The sequence below is a fragment of the Populus trichocarpa genome, chromosome 17 (genome assembly GCF_000002775.5).
Source record: "Populus trichocarpa isolate Nisqually-1 chromosome 17, P.trichocarpa_v4.1, whole genome shotgun sequence".
Taxonomy (NCBI): Eukaryota; Viridiplantae; Streptophyta; class Magnoliopsida; order Malpighiales; family Salicaceae; genus Populus; species Populus trichocarpa.
The window spans coordinates 11,453,680-11,475,347 of NC_037301.2; the positions used below are offsets into that span (position 1 = coordinate 11,453,680).

The 21,668-nt window shown below is 35.6% G+C and overlaps 1 protein-coding gene and 1 long non-coding RNA gene across 3 annotated transcripts in view; one reads left to right on the forward strand and one right to left on the reverse strand.

The window, feature by feature from the left end:
- Positions 1–21,668, reverse strand: part of LOC127904499 (uncharacterized) — a 30,085-nt gene continuing 8,417 nt past the window's right edge. The window contains exon 2 of the long non-coding RNA XR_008057736.1: positions 1–257. This is a non-coding gene — a long non-coding RNA (uncharacterized LOC127904499). The remainder of the gene's footprint in view (positions 258–21,668) is intronic.
- Positions 229–21,668, forward strand: part of LOC18110884 (TMV resistance protein N) — a 65,023-nt gene continuing 43,583 nt past the window's right edge. Inside the window, exon 1 of one of the 2 annotated variants that reach the window (XM_052448443.1) lies at positions 229–373. In XM_052448443.1, the coding sequence (XP_052304403.1) occupies positions 229–373 (145 nt within the window). Of the gene's footprint in view, positions 374–600; positions 735–21,668 lie in introns of those variants that run through there. The other variant, XM_052448449.1, reaches the window with a different exon arrangement.

The window sequence follows — 21,668 nt, forward strand, 5'->3', positions numbered from 1 at the left end:
TTGGTAGAAATTTGGTGCTTTCTGATTTCTAAGTAGAATTGTACATGTTCCAGCTTGAAATTGCTAATTGGTAGATTTAATTGCCAAATTTCTTGATCTTACCTTCTGTTTCATGTTTGAGCACAGGAGCAGGCCTTACACAAAATAGCGTGGAAAGCAATTGCTGAACCAAGCGAGCTAGTTGAGGCCAGAAGGGATCGGTACTAGTTTATTGCTATAGGGATTTTCATGGCTTCCACCAGCGTGCAAGGAATAACCTCATCTTCATCTTCTTCTCCTCCACAATATATGTATGATGTGTTCCTTAGTTTTAGAGGCAAAGACACCCGGAACAACTTTACTAGCCATCTATATTCTAATCTGGCACAGAGAGGTATCGATGTATACATGGATGACAGCGAGCTCGAGAGAGGAAAGACAATCGAAACTGCTCTCTGGAAGGCCGTCGAAGAATCAAGGTTTTCTGTCATTATATTTTCAAGAGATTACGCTTCTTCACCATGGTGCTTGGATGAACTTGTCAAGATTGTTCAGTGCATGAAAGAGATGGGCCAAACTGTTCTGCCAGTTTTTTATGATGTGGATCCCTCAGAGGTAGCCAAGCGGAAAGGGCAATACGAGAAAGCCTTCGTTGAGCATGAACAAAATTTCAAGGAAAACTTGGAGAAGGTCCGGAACTGGAAAGATTGTCTCTCTACGGTGGCCAATCTTTCAGGCTGGGACATACGGAATAGGTAAATCATCTATTTACATATTTTTATTCTCAAATCCACCCTCCACCCTGTAGTGTTTCAATGATGAACATAGCTTTTTTTTTTTTTTAATATTTTTCAATTGAACCTTGTGATTAAATATCAAAATAATCACAATAAAACAAGTATATCAAAATTAATTATTGAATAAATACTTATTAGTATATATTTTTGATCCATTAAATAGCTATTTAACGACCTTAAAATAAAAGAGGAGGACCTTCCAAATTTCAACGGTAACAATATTTTTAAAATAAAATTTCAATACAAATTTAAAAAATTCTTTAATTTCTTGCTAATTTTTAATTTATTTACCAATGAAAATCGTTTTTTTTTCTTATCTTTTTTTTAATGTTTTGTTCATACTAGAAAAATTATTTTTCAATTTAATATATATATTTCTTTATCGCAAATCAATTAGCAAATGCTTTAGTGTTCTTTGAGTTTTGTTAATCAAAATATGGTAAATAATATTCAATGAATGGTAAATTTATGGATTTGTTGATGAAACACTTGGTAGTAAATGTATATTTTTTTCATATGCAATATTGATCTTATGTGATCAACCATTTCTAATCTTTACATAAAATTTCTTTCTTTTCTCGGGTTTTTCTTTATATTTTGAAAATAAAAAAAATATTAGATAGAAAAATAAAAATGTGAAAAAAACATTGAAAAACAAATCTAGCATGAACAAATAAATATTAGATAGAAAAATATTTTTGAATATATTGGTTTTAGCTTTTCAAAATAAAATAAAAAGATTTTCCATCATGAATTACAAAATTCCAAATATTTATAAATAAAAGAGACAAATTTATTTATAATGTTTTTTTTTTAATTTTTGTGAACATTTTTATTTTTATGTTTTTCTTTTTAATTTGGAATTAAAATTTGATAAGTGTCCTTTTGTTAAGAAAGATAAAATTAATGTAAAATTAGCTTGTTCGGTTAGAGGAATTTCTATTATTTAATTGAATTTATTGGGGAATCTTTATAAAAATATCAATATTACAAAGCATTTTTATTATGATTAGAATACTTTTTTCTGATTCTATTTTAGAATAATAGTGGATAAATATATCAATTGTATTAACAAAAATTTGAAACTCATGGGAAAAGTACAGTAAAAATATCTTGATTTACCATGGATTAGAAAAATGAATTTACTATTTTTTCATTCTAAGGATAATAGGATCTTTTTATGGTCATTATAGAATTGATAGGGGCAATTTAATATTTTTAATTATTTTTATACAGTGTAATTACATAATAGCCCTTAAAAGCAAAACAAATAAAGATAAATCTAGAAGCTTTTTTAAAATTTCACTTTTCACAGCACAATAAAATAAAATGATCTTACATTGACTTGAAGGGCTTATTCATATATATATATATATATATTTTTTATCATAATAATATGTTTTTATAAACAATTTGATATTTTAATAATATATATATATATATATATATATATATATATATATATATTAAAAAAACAAAAATGACTGACACATCTGCAAAACATGTAAGTGAGGAAGTCCTCCTACCTTATTTAAACGGCATGTGCAATGGCTTACAGTGCCTTAAAAAAGGCCTTCATTGTTGTTTTCTATTTTGCCCTTCAGTTTGGTACCAAATAACTTTTTTCTTATTTCTCTCGAATTCCACACCCAATCTTCTAAAATTTTACATCAGCCCTTTAATTATTTTATATATATATATTTAATCTTTCAATTGATATTTTTTATTTGAATTATTTTATAAAATTAAAATTTATTTTTAATTTCTTACCCTTTCAATTTTTTAATCTATTATATTTGATTCTCGTTCTTTTGATTATTATTTATTTATTTGAGATTATTCTTATTATTTGTTTTACGATTTTATCATCTATTTTTTATTGCTATGTTTTTTTACCTTGACAAGTTTTTAAAATTGATATATATATTTCTGATTTCATACTTTAATATTAATTTGGGCTTCTTGGTTGAGCCTGAATCTAGGATTTAACGGTTGAGAATTTGGGACATTAACCTAGGTTTAAGAGATTTTTCTGGGTATATATTTTTTTAAGCTCATGTTTTTTTTTTTAATTTCATCCTTCAACATTTAATTTAATTAGAGATTGAGCTCTATTAATTTTTTTATTTGATTTCTATAGAATTTTTTAATAATTTCAAAATAATCGGGGTTATCTCAGGTCTTTTTATTTCTCATTCTTTGTTAAATCTAGTTGATTTTTTTAATTGAATAAATATTTTTTTTTATTTTTAGATTTTAATATTTGATTGGTTGAAATTGGACTCTATTTTATTTTGATTTGAGTTTTATAGGGTTTTCACGGTCTTATGCTCTGAATTAAGAGTTTTACAAGTTAATTATATTTAGTTTAGATATATCTAGTTTATTGTCAACTCAATTATTTTTAAAAATAAATATATCATCAATTAAATATTTTAAAAGTGTTTTGTGTAGCATGCATTGAATTTCTTACTTTCAAATATTATTACATTTTTTAAAGGTTAGAAAGAACAACAGAGTGGGGCGAAAATCTAGTTAGAGAACTACATAGTGGCAACTTATCATTAAATTAATTATTGAAGGGTTATTTGGTATTTTTAATAGTTTACTATGTATGATTCAGTACGATATATATTTATATATATATCATCAATTGCATAGGTCTCACTTTCTCAACTTATCATTAAATTAAAAATCATTTTTTGTTTTTTTGGTCCATATATTCCTTTAAATTTTCACAACCATTTCAACTATGATTTTATATATGGGAAAAAAATGAAAAATTTAACATTAAAAGTTGTTTTTTTTAAGTATACTATGCAAGATAGTTGAAATTTTTGTTAAAAATAATCATAAAAATAACTTAGTGGTCGATAAAAAATATGATAAAACTCCATTTGCTTTTTTGGCCTGTTAAAACCGAACTTAATGAATATTTTATTTCCTAGCTTTTGTTCTTGAAAGCATGCTTCTTTAGTAATTGTGTAATTCTAGATTCTGTTTTCAGTTTATTCTTTCCTTTTCCCTCTATGTTTTTGAAGTTATCTATTGTCATAGCCCTATCTTTCTCGAGGATTGATGTATTAATTTCCAACAAATAGCCATACATTTTCGAGCTAATTTTTATTTTTCCATTATCACTATCTGATTTGATTTGCACACAGCATGATTAATGTTTTCCACCATCATATGCAGGAATGAGTCGGAATCAATTAAAATAATTGTTGAATATATATTCTACAAACTAAGCGTCACTCTGCCAACAATTAGCAAAAAATTAGTTGGAATAGATTCTCGTCTAGAGGTATTAAATGGTTATATAGATGAAGAAACTGGCGAAGCAATCTTCATAGGGATTTGTGGAATGGGTGGCATAGGTAAGACGACTGTTGCAAGGGTAGTATATGATAGGATTCGTTGGCAATTTGAAGGCAGCTGCTTCTTAGCAAATGTCAGAGAAGCTTTTGCTGAGAAAGATGGACGACGCCATTTGCAGGAGCAACTTCTTTCTGAAATCTTAATGGAACGTGCTAATATATGTGATTCTTCTAGAGGTATTGAAATGATAAAGCGGAGGTTACAACGTAAAAAGATTCTTGTTGTTCTTGATGATGTAGATGACCATAAACAACTAGAATCCCTGGCTGCGGAGAGTAAATGGTTTGGTCCAGGGAGCAGAATTATCATAACAAGCAGAGATAAACAAGTGTTGTCTAGAAATGGTGTTGCTAGAATTTATGAGGCTGAGAAATTGAATGATGATGATGCTCTTACGTTGTTTAGCCAGAAAGCTTTAAAAAATGACCAGCCTGCTGAAGATTTCGTGGAACTATCCAAGCAAGTTGTGGGTTATGCTAATGGCCTTCCACTGGCTCTTGAAGTTATAGGTTCGTTTATGCATGGAAGAAGTATCCTTGAATGGGGAAGTGTGATTAATAGACTAAATGATATTCCTGACCGTGAAATTATTGATGTGCTTCGCATTAGTTTTGATGGCCTCCATGAATTAGAGAAGAAAATATTTTTAGACATTGCCTGTTTCCTGAAGGGGTTTAAAAAAGATCGAATAATAAGGATACTTGACAGCTGTGGATTCCATGCACATATTGGAACACAAGTTCTTATTGAGAAATCTCTCATAAGTGTCTCTCGGGATCAAGTCTGGATGCATAATTTATTGCAGATAATGGGTAAGGAAATTGTTCATTGTGAATCCCTTGAAGAGCCTGGAAGGCGCAGTAGATTGTGGACATACGAGGATGTCTGCCTCGCACTGATGGACAACATAGTGAGTAGCTGATAGAGAACATTATCCATAAGATTTCATAAAGTTCATTTTAATTTACGCTCCATCTCTACTTTGTATTTGTTTTTTTTTACTTGTATTCCCTTTTGGTTGACAGGGAAAAGAAACAATAGAAGCCATATTCTTGGACATGCCTGGAATAAAAGAGGCACTATGGAACATGAAAGCCTTCTCTAAAATGACCAAACTGAGATTGCTCAAAATCGACAACGTGCAGCTTTCTGAAGGACCTGAAGATCTTTCCAATAAGTTACGATTTCTTGAATGGAATTCTTACCCTTCAAAATCATTGCCAGCTGGTTTACAGGTGGATGAGCTAGTTGAACTTCACATGGCTAACAGTAGTATTGAACAATTATGGTATGGGTATAAGGTGAGATCAACTAATTTAAGGGCCTTTTTATTTCTTTTTATCGTTTTCCTATATATGTATGATAGAAGCATCCATATTTATTCTCCCTTGCCTGATTGCAGAGTGCAGTTAATTTGAAAATCATCAATCTCAGCAACTCACTAAACCTGTCCAAGACTCCAGATCTTACTGGAATTCCGAATCTCGAGAGTCTGATTCTTGAAGGTTGTACAAGTTTGTCTGAGGTCCATCCATCACTTGCACATCACAAGAAGCTTCAATATATGAATCTTGTGAACTGCAAAAGTATTAGGATTCTCCCAAACAATCTAGAAATGGAATCACTTAAAATTTGCACTCTTGATGGCTGCTCAAAACTTGAGAAGTTTCCAGATATAGTAGGAAACATGAACAAATTGATGGTGCTTCGTTTGGATGAGACTGGTATTACAGAACTATCTTCATCGATTCGTCATTTGATTGGCTTAGGTCTATTGAGCATGAACAGCTGCAAGAACCTTGAAAGCATTCCAAGTAGCATAGGTTTTTTGAAATCCCTTAAAAAACTTGATCTGTCTGGCTGCTCTGAACTTAAATATATACCAGAGAATTTGGGGAAAGTTGAAAGTTTGGAGGAGTTTGATGTAAGTGGAACTTCAATAAGACAACTGCCAGCATCTGTTTTTCTCTTAAAGAATCTTGAAGTATTATCTTTGGATGGATGCAAAAGACTAGTTGTGCTGCCTTCTTTGTCTGGTCTGTGTTCTTTAGAAGTACTGGGTTTACGTGCTTGCAATCTAAGAGAAGGGGCACTTCCTGAAGATATTGGTTGGTTATCTTCATTGAGGTCTTTAGATCTGAGCCAGAATAACTTTGTTAGCCTGCCTCAAAGCATAAATAGGCTTTCTGAACTGGAAATGCTTGTCTTGGAGGATTGCACGATGCTTGAATCATTGCCTCAGGTTCCATCTAAAGTTCAAACGGTATATTTGAATGGTTGTATAAGCCTAAAAACAATTCCAGATCCGATAAAGCTAAGGAGTTCCAAAAGATCAGAGTTCATATGTCTTAACTGCTGGGAATTGTACAATCATAATGGCCAAGACAACATGGGGTTGACCATGCTTGAAAGATACCTCCAGGTCTTCTCTTAATCAAACCCCAACTTTTTTCTATCTCTCTCCCTCTCCCTCTATCTATCTAACATTTTGGTTCTTTATGGTACAGGGTTTGTCTAATCCAAGAACTGGATTTGGTATCGCTGTTCCAGGAAATGAAATTCCAGGCTGGTTTAACCATCAAAGTAAGGGATCTTCAATTAGTGTGCAAGTGCCTAGTTGGAGCATGGGGTTTGTTGCATGTGTTGCATTCAGTGCATATGGAGAAAGACCTCTTCGATGTGATTTCAAAGCCAATGGAAAAGAGAATTATCCTTCGCTGATGTGTATTAGTTGTAACTCTATCCAAGTTCTGTCAGATCATATTTGGCTATTCTATCTATCTTTTGATTACCTTAAAGAGCTTAAAGAATGGCAGCATGAATCCTTTAGCAACATTGAGTTGTCCTTCCATTCTTACGAGCGACGAGTAAAGGTGAAGAATTGTGGTGTTTGTTTGTTATCTTCTCTATATATTACACCACAACCATCTTCTGCCCATTTTATTGTTACAAGCAAAGAAGCAGCTTCTTCATATAAAGCTTCTTTAACTTTTTCTTCATCTTACCATCAATGGAAGGCCAATGTTTTCCCTGGCATCAGAGTCACAGACACTAGTAATGGTGTCAGCTATTTAAAGTCAGATCGATCCCGGAGATTCATTATCCCAGTCGAGAAGGAACCAGAGAAAGTAATGGCAATTAGATCAAGACTCTTTGAGGCCATTGAAGAATCAGGGCTGTCAATTATTATATTTTCAAGAGATTGTGCTTCTTTACCTTGGTGCTTTGGAGAGCTTGTCAAGATTGTCGGATTCATGGATGAGATGAGATCGGACACTGTGTTTCCAGTTTCTTATGATGTCGAACAATCAAAGATAGATGATCAAACAAAGAGTTATACAATTGTCTTTGACAAGAATGAAGAAAATTTCAGGGAAAACAAGGAGAAGGTACAAAGATGGATGAATATTCTCAGTGAAGTTGAAATTTCATCTAGATCGAGATCATTGAAAAGGTAATCATTACATATTTTTTGTGTGTGTACCTCGACTTAATGTTAACAATTCTATGCTCTTTATAGGAATGGGAAAAGGAATGTTTGGATCCAGAAGAGCGAGCACTTGTCTGAGCAGCTGCTGCTGTTTGAGCAGCTGGTGCTGGAGCAGCTGCTACTTGAGCAGCTGCCGCTTGAGCAGCTGTCGCTTGAGCAGCTGCAGCTGCTTGAGCAGCTGCAGCTGCTTGAGCAGCAGCTGTCTGAGCAGCTGAGTGAGCAGCAGCTGCTTGAGCAGCAGCTGGCTGTGCAGCAGCTTCTGCTGCATGAGTTTTGGGGAAGAATCCAACTTGCTTTAGCTTGAAGATCTTCGTCAGTTTTCCATGGATCTAATTTCTTATTAGCTCTTGATTTTTTTTCCTTGTTAATTACCATCAAAGTAAAGTGAGTAGTGATTTCAAGACATCCTGTGATCTTCCTTCTAGTTTGCATGTTCATCAAAGTAGCCAACACGAGGGAAAAAATATAGCAAGGATTTTCATCATGCTAGGACGGGTCCTTGTTTTTGCTCATGGTTTTGGTTTGGGGTAATTAGACTCACATTTTGCAATCTTGGTTATCAGTATATTTTTATTTTGGTGTCTCGGTGTTTCTGTGACCGTAGATTCCAAGAGGTTTTTCCAGCTACTAATTCTATATGTGTAGATTAATATAAATAATTTGGTGTAGTCTTGTCCGTGTTTAAGTATTATATTAAATCCAAGTCTATCCTCTTCTCCGCGAGCTATATCCCAAATAATTAACGATATTTTGTGAAGTAACATGGTCTCATGCAAGTGAAAAATCGACACAAATTTAGCAAATACATATAAAAGCAAAATTCTAATTAAAGTAAAGTGAAGTGAAAATGCATGTTTCTCCTATGAAGAAATTGTCAAATTTGCAGCAACCTGTTGTAAATGAAAGACAGTAACATTTATATAGAAATGAAATGGAAATGAAGAAAAGAAGCAGAGAGTGAAGAACAGAGAATGAATGAATCTGTTATGCACAGAGAAGCAGAAGACGAAATTATAGCACTGTTTTATTATTTGCTTTTGCTTAACTTTTTACATTACTATTTCTCACTTTATATATGCAGTATTGGAAGATACTGCACGGAGAATATGCTTTCTTTTACACTCAATATAATGCTAACAGATTCTCTTTTACTAACAAACACTACTAACAGAATGCTAACAATATTAATTGCTAATCTTCTGACACTTGGCATCATTAGGACCGTTGATATCTTTACATGCCCCCTCAAGCACATGCTGGGAGGAGCCAAGCATGAGATTGGAGCAATGATGCTGAAACAAAGAAATGAAAAGACTTTTGGTGACGATATATCAGTAGAGGAGACATGCTGGACCAGGAAATCATCCGTGATAACCCGTTCCCTAACAAAATGATAATCAATCTGGAGATGTGGAACACTGGATTGGAAGCAAGGGAGATAGCAGAGATATGTTGAAAAGCTAGCAAGAAACGTCACAGAAAGGAACAAAGAAGTGAATAGAATTAGAGGGAGATACTGCAATAGAGATGAAGAAAAGCAGAGAATAGAGATGAAGAGAAGAAAAGCAGAGAATAGAGATGAGGAGAAGTAGAGAGAAATTCTGCAGTGCAGAGGAAGAAGAAAACGTTTATGTGTATATTAGAATAGAGATGAAGAGAAGCAGAGAGAAATTCTGCAGTGCAGGGGAAGAAGAAAACGTTTATGTGTATATTCTCGTATTAGAGTTGAACAATCTGAAGGTGAGAAGTAGTCGTATTTTTAGAGTGCAAGAGATAGAAAAGAAGAGAATCAAAGATTGAGAAGGAAGAATCTTGCAGAAAGTTGAAGATTTGAAGAAGAAGTTTTAGTTTGACAATATATCAAACAGATAATAGACACAGCAGCAAACATAGAAGAATTTCATGAATAAGATGAGAAAGAAGCCAGAATCAGAAACAAGAGTAAAAAAAAAAAAAATATCATAGAGTGCAGAAGTTTCTCCAGGTTTCCCTCTCTCTCTGCTGAAAAAGAAGGAACAGAGTCTCAAATCGATTCCAGCAGGTGCACGTAGGAACACTAAGATCTTGAAGAGATCATGGCCAAGCATCATCCTGATTTGATTATGTGCTGGAAGCAACCAGGAATTGCTATTGGACGCCTTTGTGAGAAGTGTGATGGAAAATGTGTAATCTGCGATTCCTATATACATCCTTGCACACTTGTGTGAGTTTGTGATGAGTGCAACTACGGATCCTTCCAAGGTTGATGTGTTATTTGCGGAGGAGTGGGAAGCTCTGATACCAAGAAAGACAGTAACATTTATATAGAAATGAAATGGAAATGAAGAAAAGAAGCAGAGAGTGAAGAACAGAGAATGAATGAATCTGTTATGCACAGAGAAGCAGAAGACGAAATTATAGCACTGTTTTATTATTTGCTTTTGCTTAACTTTTTACATTACTATTTCTCACTTTATATATGCAGTATTGAAAGATACTGCACGGAGAATATGCTTTCTTTTACACTCAATATAATGCTAACAGATTCTCTTTTACTAACAAACACTACTAACAGAATGCTAACAATATTAATTGCTAATCTTCTGACACTTGGCATCATTAGGACCGTTGATATCTTTACAGTAAAAAGAAAAATAAATAAACAGCAGCAAACCAAAATAATGCAGTGAAAATCATATTGTTGAATTACATGGCATGATTCTTCATCATGCTTGAGTGTTTTGGCAATTGTTTTTGGCTAAAACATGATTGTCATAGCCATTTTGCACCCTATTTTTCTAGCAATGCAAAAGAGAAAAACAACATGGAGAAAAAGCTAGCATATACAGTTAAATATGCAGCAACCTGTTGTAGAAAGAAAAAGAAATAAACAGCAGCAAACAATATCAGTTTCTTATTCTTTTCTTCTTAATTTCAGATCTTTCCAAATCGTCCCTTGCGAAACTTGATGCAATCATTTGATATGACAAGTAGTAGCTTTTCAAACATTCTGACAACATTATGGCCAGATTTTCTTATTTATGATTTCTTTCAACCATGGGCTCCACCACTGACATTGTCATTGAATATCCCAACCGTTCAATTTGTGGTTATTGGCAATAAGAAAAATTTTGTTGTAGTTCATGCCTTCAAGAGCTCACGAATTCTTTCCCTTAAATACTGAATTCTTCAACACTTGGAACAATCATTTGGAATAATGTTTGTCAGGAGTTTGAGAGAGATTAAGGGTAAATACTTGGATGATCTTTTAGCTGTAACCATGAAGAAGATTTTGTTAGTTGCTCCACTTGTGTAAGACCCTATTACAGAAGATGATAAAAAATCAGAAAGTACCAGCCTCAGTCTTTTGTTCGTAATTACATATTCAAAGAAAAAGACAGCAAAGATTGTCAAATATTAACAACTAAGAAACTCTAAAATTCCACCATGATGTGATTGAGAAAAAAAAAATTTAAGCAGTGAAAGATGAGCTCTAAATCCCAATTGATTCAAATAAATGGACAAATGCAAAAAAAATAATAAAAAAAATTGCTTGGTCGATGAACATCTCTGACCCTTAAACAATGGTGCTTCCAGCCTCCTGTGCTTCTCTTAAGAGAGAAGCTAATTTTGGAGTGTAAATTGTTTTGAAGATTAATGAATAGTGTTCAGAAGCTATCCTTGGTTCCATTCCAGCAGATGTGGTATTTGCAAGGATCATTCCTTCCTTAAGATAAAAATCTTTTAGTTAAGCAACTTCGAGTTATTGCTTGTCCTCCAACTTTACCGGCAAGAACTTTGGCGTTGCCTGTCAAATAAATCAATAAACAAAAGTGATATTTTAATTAGCAAATCGATCGGTAATTCAATGTTCATCTAAACAATATATGATTCCCAAAAATAGGTTAAAGGGGAAAAAAAACCTAATGGCACAAACACTATAAAGGATTCATTTACATACTTAGAAAGTTGGCATCAACAATGTGGAAATCTATGGCATAACCAACTCATATTTCATATTAAAGATCACTTATCTCTGCCTTCAATATTTTTAAGCAACAATTTCATAAGAACAAATTAAATCCTTCAGGATCTTGGGTTTCCCTTTGCTAGTTTCTATTTACGATATTGTTTGCTTTCACAACCATGTATAAAAATCTTAAACCCTTGCTTTGATAACCATGCTTATTATAATGTCCTCTTCTTTAAATTTGTTAAAAACAATAGGAGTGCACCAAAAGCTAACCATCAGGAGCTCATAAAACCTACAAAGGTTGATAAAGATTAGCATGAACATAAGCAAAAACTACGCGTGAACATATTCATACGCAAAGCAAAAAATCCATTAATGCAATCCCAGCAAGTGCAAAAAACTAAAGCAGCTGGGAAGTTGCACCGGAGCCTATTTTTGAGTGATTGAAAACAGAATCCCATCGATGAAACTCATTATTTGATTAATCAACCACCCTCTTAGAATCCACGTATCAATGTTTGGTAAAACACACATCATAATGGTCAAAACATAATGAGCCCACGACACTCTACATCACACTCTACCAAAACAAAAGGTTGCGAAGATGATAGGATTAGTTTCTTTGACACAAAAAAATATTGGTAAGGTAAGGAAAAAGAAACAACAAACATATAAGAAATCATAGTAGCTAAAACCAGAATGAATAAAAGACGAAAATGAAAAAGAGAGAGAGAGAGTTGAGCTAGAAGAGGAGCACACATAGAAAAGCACCAAAGTTGCAAGAAGCAGCCCCAAATAAGCATAATAATTAGCAAAACCCACAGTAGTAGAAAATATCACAAAGGACAAAACACTGAAAAAGACAAAAATCACAGACACAGCACACAAAACAGAAGCAAAAAAAAAGAAGAGAAAACAATGCACCAGTAATCAAACGCTTGCCAAAAAAAAAACCTCAACGCAAGAAGCACAACAGGAAACCACACAATGCCAAAAACAAAAGGACCCCCATAGTTCTTCTTAACTGCAGTCTTGAACTCATCTGGAAGTTCTGTATATTCTTAAACCACAACAGAGAGCATGACACAAATCTTCAGACCTAGAATAATTTAAAATCTCGGAAAAAAAAAAAGAAAAAAAAAGCGGAAATATCAGTCTACTGGAAATGAAAGAAAGTAAAATTACTCTACCTGTCCAGTTTCCCACCTATGTCTAAGTCTAATGTTATGCCTAAGTCTAATGTAGAACTCATCATTCAATAACTCCTCTATCCAGTTGCCCTCCTCTCTCCTTTCTCTCGCATGGCCATAGCAGCCTCAACATCACCCATGATCACCTGCAACAATTAACAAACCCAACATCTATTTTAGAGCACAAAAATGACAACCACGTTAATAATCTCTACCTATTTCTCTATATATTTCAAATACAAATGCAAAAGAAGAAAAAACTCGAATTTCGCCATCTCTTTCTATCTCTCTATCACATAAAATTTGTCACAGACAAAAACGCACAACACTGAAAATTCGAGATCCCAAATTCAGATTTGGAAAAGTTGCAGACAACTATTTGCTAATTAACAAATGTTATGTTAAAGGCAAAGCTTTTAAACCCGGCCCGGTCCAAGGCTCGGGTTTCAGGTTTTGACCGGGTCATCTGGGTCAATTTTCTGATTTTTTTTTAAATCAAGACGACATCGTTTTAGTAAAAAAACAAAAGTCAACATGTTGCAACTGGATTTTTGACTGGGTTGCCAGGTCACCCTGAATTTTGACTTTCCCTATTTTTTCTTAAACCAGACTCAATTCTGCCCCGGGTCAATCGGGTCTTGGGTCGACCCGTCAGGCCAAGCCGGGTTTCAAAACTATAGTTAAAGGGTGAAGAAATTGGGGAGAAAGTTAGAGTTTGATTTGGTTAGCTAATTTCTCATAGTTTTTTATTTATTTCATTTTACCGAAGAAATTGACGATTCATTGAATATAAAAAAGACACTAAAATCCTTTATTAATAAAAAAATTCTTCAATACAAAATCTCAATCAATCAAACAAAATTAATCTTTCAATGCCATAGGGAAAAAAAAATGACATGTTGAGCCTTTAGTGTTCAAGATCAACCTCCAACTTGAGATATGTCCAGTGAACATTGATTTGTCCACCTAGTGTTTCCCTAACTCACATTCCCTTATGTAAAAGGGCTAAGACTTGATGTATTTGTTCATTCTGATTGGTTTTTTTTCTTCTCTTTTTTTTTGTCTGCTTTGTGTTTTTGTAATTTCTTTTTCTTTTTTCTTTTCTTTTGTGTATCTTGTTTTCGACTACCCTTTCAATATATCTTCAAAAAAAAAAAAGCAAGAGAAAGAGGATACAAAGTTGAAAAAATAAACGTGATGGACATCCATCAACTCTTTTCAAGCAACAGAAGTTTAGAAAAATAAAAGAGATGAGAGTTAAAAAAAAACATGTGAGAAAGCCTGCGATAAAAACAAAAAAATACTATTAAAATTCACGGTAAAATAATAAAAGTAGAGTAGATAAAAGGTTAGAACTCTTCACCACTCTTCACCCTTGTAAATATGTCTGTTATGCAGTAATAGACAAGTTATAAGAAAAAAAATATTGAAAAGAAAAGAATGTAAAACAAAAGAGAGGAGAATGGACTCTCAAAGAAAATTCTCAGAAGAATTGTTTCTGTAAATAAAGTATACTTAGATAGTAAATAAAAATGATGATTATTTATTATTTAATGTGATTGTGCTTAACTAGGAATACAAGTTTCCTGACCAAATAGAGTATACTTTGAATGAAAAAGAACTCAAGGGATGCACAAATGTGCAGGATTTTTATGCGCTTTACAAGCTTTATTTATAAAGAAAGTGGACGTGTTTCAGGTATCATATTTCAGTATAATAAGCGTTAGGAATATTCAAGAAAACTGAAAAATTGATTTAACTAAAACAAAAATCAACTAGAAAAACCGAATGAAGAAAAGAAACTAAATAAAATAATTAATAAATAAAAATACTTTCCCCAGTTTAGCTTCAGTTTTAAAATTCTAAAACCGATTAAACAAGATCAAGTCATCAGACTAGTCATTACTATTATATTCCCATTATTATTTCCTATTCTATAGATTTTTCATTGCAGCTTTGGAAAAGAAAAATTAACATTAATCATTCATTCATGCACTTTTGACCCAATTTAATTTTCTTTTGCTTTTTTATGTTGTTCCACTGAGATGACTTTTTTTGTTCTTTTGTGTGAATTGAAATTAGATTAGATGTTTATAATTGTTTCATCTCATTTTTATTTTTGAAAAGTAAACTTCCTTTAATTAGATAGGTTCTTTTTTTGCTATTTTGTTTTGCAGGCTTTAATCTTTTTTCTTCTTTGATTATCCTCACTGTAATATCAAATTATCCCTTTAGTTTTTACAGGTCTTATCAAGGTGTTAGGTTTCCTGATTTTGAATGAATCGAAATACTCATGTTCTGGTTCAATTTGAATTGATTTTTTTAGTTCATTCCAGATCATTTTCTCAAGAAATCGAACCGGACAATAAACACCCCAGATAATCAACTTGGCTTTAACTTCAACCAGCTATCTCAAAATTGCAATCACATCAGGCACTCGGCGTTTCAAATGCCCTCATCCTCTGCTGCTCTGGAATGCCCGTTCTCTGCAGAAGAAATCAAAGCTGCGGTTTGGAACTGTGAAGGAAATAAGGCACCAGGTCCTGATGGTGTTAATTTTTTCTTCATCAAGAAAGCTTGGAGTACTATAGGCGGGGACATTACCCGAATGGTTGAAGAATTTTATCAATCTAACCTTCTCCCTTCAGGCATCAACAGCTCCTTTGTGACCCTCATCTCGAAGATAAATTGTGCTGTAAAGTTAGCGGATTTCAGACCTATCAGTTTGGTGGGAAGCTTGTACAAGATTATATCAAAGATGCTGGCAATCAGACTAAAACATGTTATGCCAGAAGTTATTACAGACAATCAAACTGCTTTCATCAAAGGGAGGCAAATACTTGACAGTGTATTGATTGCAAATGAGGCTATTGCTTACATCAAGGCAAAACAGGGTAAAGCTTATCTCTTCAAACTTGACTTTCACAAAGCATTTGATTCTGTTCTATGGGAATACATTAATGAAGTCATGGCTAGTATGGGTTTTGGAACTAGATGGCGAGGGTGGATTATGCAATGTATTTCCACAGCAAAGATGGCTGTTCTTGTTAATGGCTCTCCCACAAAGGAATTCAGTTTGGAAAAAGGATTACGCCAAGGAGATCCTCTCTCTCCTTTTCTCTTTAATATTGCAGTTCAGGGATTGAGTTGTATGCTGCAACGTGGTTGTGGTATGGGACTGATTGAGGGACTAAATTTTGGCAAGACTGGTCCTGCCCTATCTCACTTGTAGTTTGCGGATGATACCCTTATATTCAGTTCAGCTTCCCTATCTAGTTTACAGAACATAAAGCGTATCCTTTTGTGCTTTGAACTTATATCGGAGTTGAAAGTTAACTTCTTTAAAAGCAGTATTATTGGAGTGGGTATTGAAGATCATGTATGTCGCCACTCAGCGCAGATCCTTAGATGCAAGCAGGAACAACTCCCCATCACATATCTTGGTCTCCCCATCGGTGCAAATATGAACAGAATTTCAATGTGGAAGCCTATTATCCACAACATCAGCTGCAGGTTGGCTGCATGGAAAGGCAGATTCTTATCCATTGGGGGTAGACTGTGTCTACTTAAATCTGTCCTAAGTAACCTGCCCATCTACTATTTATCTCTATTTCCCATGCCTGCAACAGTTGCAACAGCAATTGAGAGGAAGTTCAGAGCCTTTCTGTGGTCCGGAAAAGAGGAAAGCAAGAAATTATGCAATGTCAGCTGGACAATAGTTACTCTTCCGAAAAGGATTGGGGGTCTTGGGATTGGATCTTTAAGGGATAAAAACAAAGCTCTGCTGTATAAATGGCTATGGAGGTTGGGCTCGGAGGACACAAGCCTGTGGAAGGAAGTTGTCAAATTCATACACAACATTAACTGCTCTAGTTTCCTGCCGCAAGCCCCTATTTCAGGAGCTGGAAGCACATGGACGCGTATGATCAACCATTGCATTAAAGACAACAGGTTACAAGAGATTGTGTCTCATCAATCTATGGTTCTTATTGGAAATGGCAAAAGGACAGTGTTTTGGCATGATACTTGGCTTTCCAATTACTGTCTTGCAGATCGTTTCCCTACTCTTTACCATTTATCCAATGATAAAGATGCCAGCATTGACAAGATGGGAATGTGGGATGGTTTTGAATGGACATGGTTCTTTTCCTGGATAAGACCTTTGAGGGGTCGAAACATTGGCTTGTTAGAACAACTATATGTTGTTCTCTCAACGGTGCACTTAGACAACGAGGCAGAGGATAGACTAATATGGAAGGACAACAAATAAGGAAGATTCTCCGTTAAATCTCTATGTGGGCTGTTAAGTCCCACTCATTATCCTAACAATGGCTTCTCTTTTGCTGGGATCTGGAAAGGTGTAGTCCCTCCTAAAGTGGAGATCTTTTGCTGGATGGCTATTATTAACAGACTCAACACCCGAGGTGTGCTGGTTAGAAGAGGTGTTTTGGATATCTCAGACTCTAACTGTCCTATTTGTTTAGTTGAGGAATAGTCGGTTGATCATTTAATTTTACATTGTCATCAGCATTGGATTATCTGGTCCAAAATCATTAAGTGGTGGGGATTATCATGGTGTTGCCCAAAGAATTTGTCAGGCTTATTCTCTCAGTGGACTTTCATGGTCCATGGTAAATTTCAGAAGAAAGCATGGTTGATGTTGTTTTTCTCAGTGGCGTGGTCCCTTTGGCTTCTTCGAAATGACCTGATCTTTCAACAAAAGTCACCGAACTATGATTCAGTTTTCTTCCTTATCATCACTCGGCTATGCTTATGGTTGAAAGCACTTCATCCTGACTTTCCTTACTCCCCTTCAGACCTGTTAAGATCTGCAGAAGGTCTGATTCGTTGGTCCAATGTTCAGATTACCAGAACCGGTGTGATATGGTCTCCTCCAACCATTGACAGCTTCAAGTGGAACGTGGATGGCTCTTCTCTTGGAAAGCCTGGACTCTCAGGTATAGGTGGTGTCCTGCGAAACCACCATGGTCATCTCCTTGGTATTTTTTCCTTGCCAGTAGGGATACTAGATTCGAATATAGCTGAACTGAGAGCTGTTGTCAAAGCTGTTGAGCTCTCAGCCTCAAATTGTCTTCTTCATCATAAACATATTACTATTGAATCTGATTCTGCCAATGTAATCAACTGGATGCACAATTCTCATAACAGGCCATGGATGCACCGAGAGCTCTTCTCCACAGTTCAGAGATTGACTAGATTTTTTGGCTCAATTACTTTTTCTCATGTGTACCGTGAGAGCAATAGTCTGGCAGATTGTATGGCTAAGCAGGGAGTGCGAAGATCCAGTGATTTCATTGCTTGGTTTTGATCAATCTCTCAGCTTATGTCTATTAGGCTGCTAAATGTGCTCCATTTCAGAGGTTCAGATTCACTAGAGAGATGATCCGGAGACTCTTGGAAGTTTCCCCTGGATTTTGTTGTGATGGTTATCTTGTGTAGATTCCACTGTTACTTTCTTAGGCTATATCTGTTGTTTTGTCCTCTTTATATGGACCTTGTTTCGTTTGGTAGTTCCTACAAAATTGATATGCTGCAGGCTCTGTAATTTCACATGCCGCCAGGTTATGGCGTTCAATGAAATCATATACTTCTCAAAAAAAAAAATCAGGCACTCGGCATTGCATTCGCATTCACCCCCTAACTATGAACAAGAACCCCAATTAAATGAAATAGATTTCCTGGAAATTGATCTCCTTCGTCCACATCCTATTCGGTTAACCAGTCAGCATAATTCATCAAAAAACGATGTGAATTATAATTTGATGTCGAACCAGGTGGATTTTCTGCTGAATTATTTAAATAAAAAAAATTATTATTTCACATTAGAAAAATATAATTTTTTTTAATGAATATTAAATATATATACTAAAGGATTTCAAATCCAACATTGCAAAAATAAAATATTTTTTTAATATTTATATAATGAATTTTAAAATGAATTAATAACTAACTGGAAAATTTATATATATAAAAAAAGTCTAGGCTAGGATGAAAAACATATTTTAAAAAACAAATCCTTCTAGGAGTGATTTTAGCAATCCAAAATTTAAGAGTATATTTAAAAATACGGTGCAAATCATTATTTTTAATGTATTTAATTGGGGTTCTAAATCTCCAACGAGGCTCCGTACTCCCTCTCCAAAAACATACCAGGTGAGTGGAAATAGCAATTTCGCTGAAGTGCTGAAAAGGGTTTAGAAGAGGGTGTTAGTTAGTGGAGACAAACAATGTCCCACCATATGCAAGTGGGAATACCTAATCTCCCACTTGGCACATGGTGGAGGACACAAAGTGGAGGCAACGGTGGGCATCAATCATGCCCCTTCAATCATCCATTGTATATGTATAGCTATGTGTGTGTGTGTGCTTATGAGTGTATGAAGAACACAGAGAGCAGCGTGAGAAACACAGAGAGAAGAGAGAACAGAGAAGAATAGAGAGAGCTTGAGAGAGTAGAGTTGAGTTGAGAGAGTTCTATCTCCTCCTCCTTTGTTTGTATTGTTTGTAAGCTTCATTAATACAAACCAGTAGCTCCGTGGAGTAGGCAAGTTGCCGAACCACGTAAATTGTGTGTGTTTGAGTTCTGGAAATTACCCAACAACTGGTATCAGAGCTTGTTCTTGACAAAGAGGGTGTTTGATCCAAACTCAAAAATCAAAGTTCTCCAAACGTGTTTTTGAACATACCATCGTGTAGAGGACAACCGGACGAATCCACTGTTGAAAACCCAGCGAATAACCGACGTCCTGCATGCCCGCACGCGCCCACACGCTCCGACGTCCAGACTGCCCACGCGCACCAACGCGCCGTACGCGCGCCACGCTCCATCTTCGCCCGGCTTCTGCAAAACGGGTCGGGCTGACCCGCCACATCATCAAATCCGTACGGTCAACGTCCGCGTCAACTGCCACGTCATCCGACTGAGTTTTGTTCCGATGTGTCGCAGAAGCTAATATTTTGACACGTGGCTACATCATCACCGTTGAGGGGTTTTGATCCAGTACGACGCAGGATCGAATCAGTTGACACGTGGTTAAATCAGGACCACTCTTGAGTATTGATCCAGTGCGACTCAGGCCATCATCTGCTGACACGTGGCTCAATCTGCACCGTTGATGAGTTTTGATCAGGACCTAATCTGCTGTCACGTGGCTTCATCAGAACCGTTACTGAGTTTTGATACGGTGTGACACAGGACCTAATCGGCTGACACGTGGCTTCATCAGAACCGCTACTGAGTTGTTTGATCCGGTGCGACGCAGGCGGTACTCTGGCTGACACGCGGCTGCATATGCACCGTCCGTTAATCCAAAACTTTGATTGCTAAAATCGGAGCCATCCGAAGTCCGATTGGGGTGATCTCAGTGTCATTTCCAAGGTTTTCGGCTGTTCCGGACACATCTGTAAGGTTAGATTTGGGAAATTCGAATCGGAGAAGTAGTAAAAATGGCAGATGAAATAAAAGCAGCTGGAATTGAAAATTTTGACGGGACAGATTTTGGATACTGGAAAATGCAAATTGAGGATTATCTATATGGGAAGAAACTTCATCTTCCCTTGTTGGGGAGCAAACCAGAAAATATGCAAGAAGAAGATTGGTTACTTCTTGATAGACAAGTTCTGGGCATTGTCCGGTTATCCTTATCAAGAAGAGTTGCTCACAATGTTACGAAAGAAAGATCCACTGCAAGATTGATGGAAGCCTTGTCTGGGATGTATGAGAAGCCATCAGCAAATAATAAAGTGCACCTGATGAAAAAGTTGTTTAACTTGAAGATGGTCGAAAACACTTCCGTTACGCAACACCTCAACAACTTCAATACCATCACAAATCAATTATCATCTGTTGAGATTGAGTTTGATGATGAGATTCATGCACTCATCTTGCTAGCTTCACTTCCAAGCAGTTGGGAAGGCATGAGGACAGCCGTGAGCAATTCAGCTGGAAAATCCAAACTGAAGTATGATGACATTCGAGACTTGATTTTGGCTGAAGAAGTGCGAAGGAAAGACTCGGGTGAAAGTTCAAGCTCAGGATCAGCTCTCAACATCAACACTCGAGGGAGGAGACATGATAGAGGCTTATCCAGAGGCAGATCAAAATCAAGATATAGAAGTAAAAGCAAGTTTGGACCCAGAAAGCAGGTTGAATGTTGGAATTGTGGCAAACCTGGTCATTTCATGAGGAATTGCACAAAACCGAAAAAACCTGAAGCTGACTCTGCAAACGCTACCACAAATGAGGTGCAAGACGCTTTGATTCTTGTTGTGCATAGTCCTGTTGATGATTGGGTTCTTGATTCTGGTGCTTTATTTCACTGTACACCACACCATGAAATGATGCAAAACTATATTGCTGGAGATCACGGTGTAGTCTATCTGGCCGATGGACAACCATTGGATATTGTGGGTTTAGGAGATGTACAAATCAAGACAATGAATGGATCTATATGGAACTTGCAAAATGTAAGGCATGTTCCTGATCTAAAGAAGAAGCTGATCTCGGTCGGACAACTTGATGATAGTGGTCATTCAATCCTTTTTTCTGGAGGTATGTGGAAGGTATCAAAGGGAGCAATGGTTTTGGCTCGTGGAAAGAAAACCGGCACCCTGTATATGACCACAAGATTTGCAGACATTATTGCCTCTACTGAAGCAGAAAATCAAGCACATCTATGGCACTGTAGACTCGGCCATATGAGTCAAAAGGGGATGAAGGTACTTCAATCGAAGGGAAAGCTGCCAGAGCTTGAAAATGTTGATCTAGACATTTGTGAAAGCTGTGTTCTTGGAAAACAGAAGAAGCTCAGTTTCTTAAAGGTTGGCAGGACCTTAAGACCAAGAAAGCTAGAACTGGTACA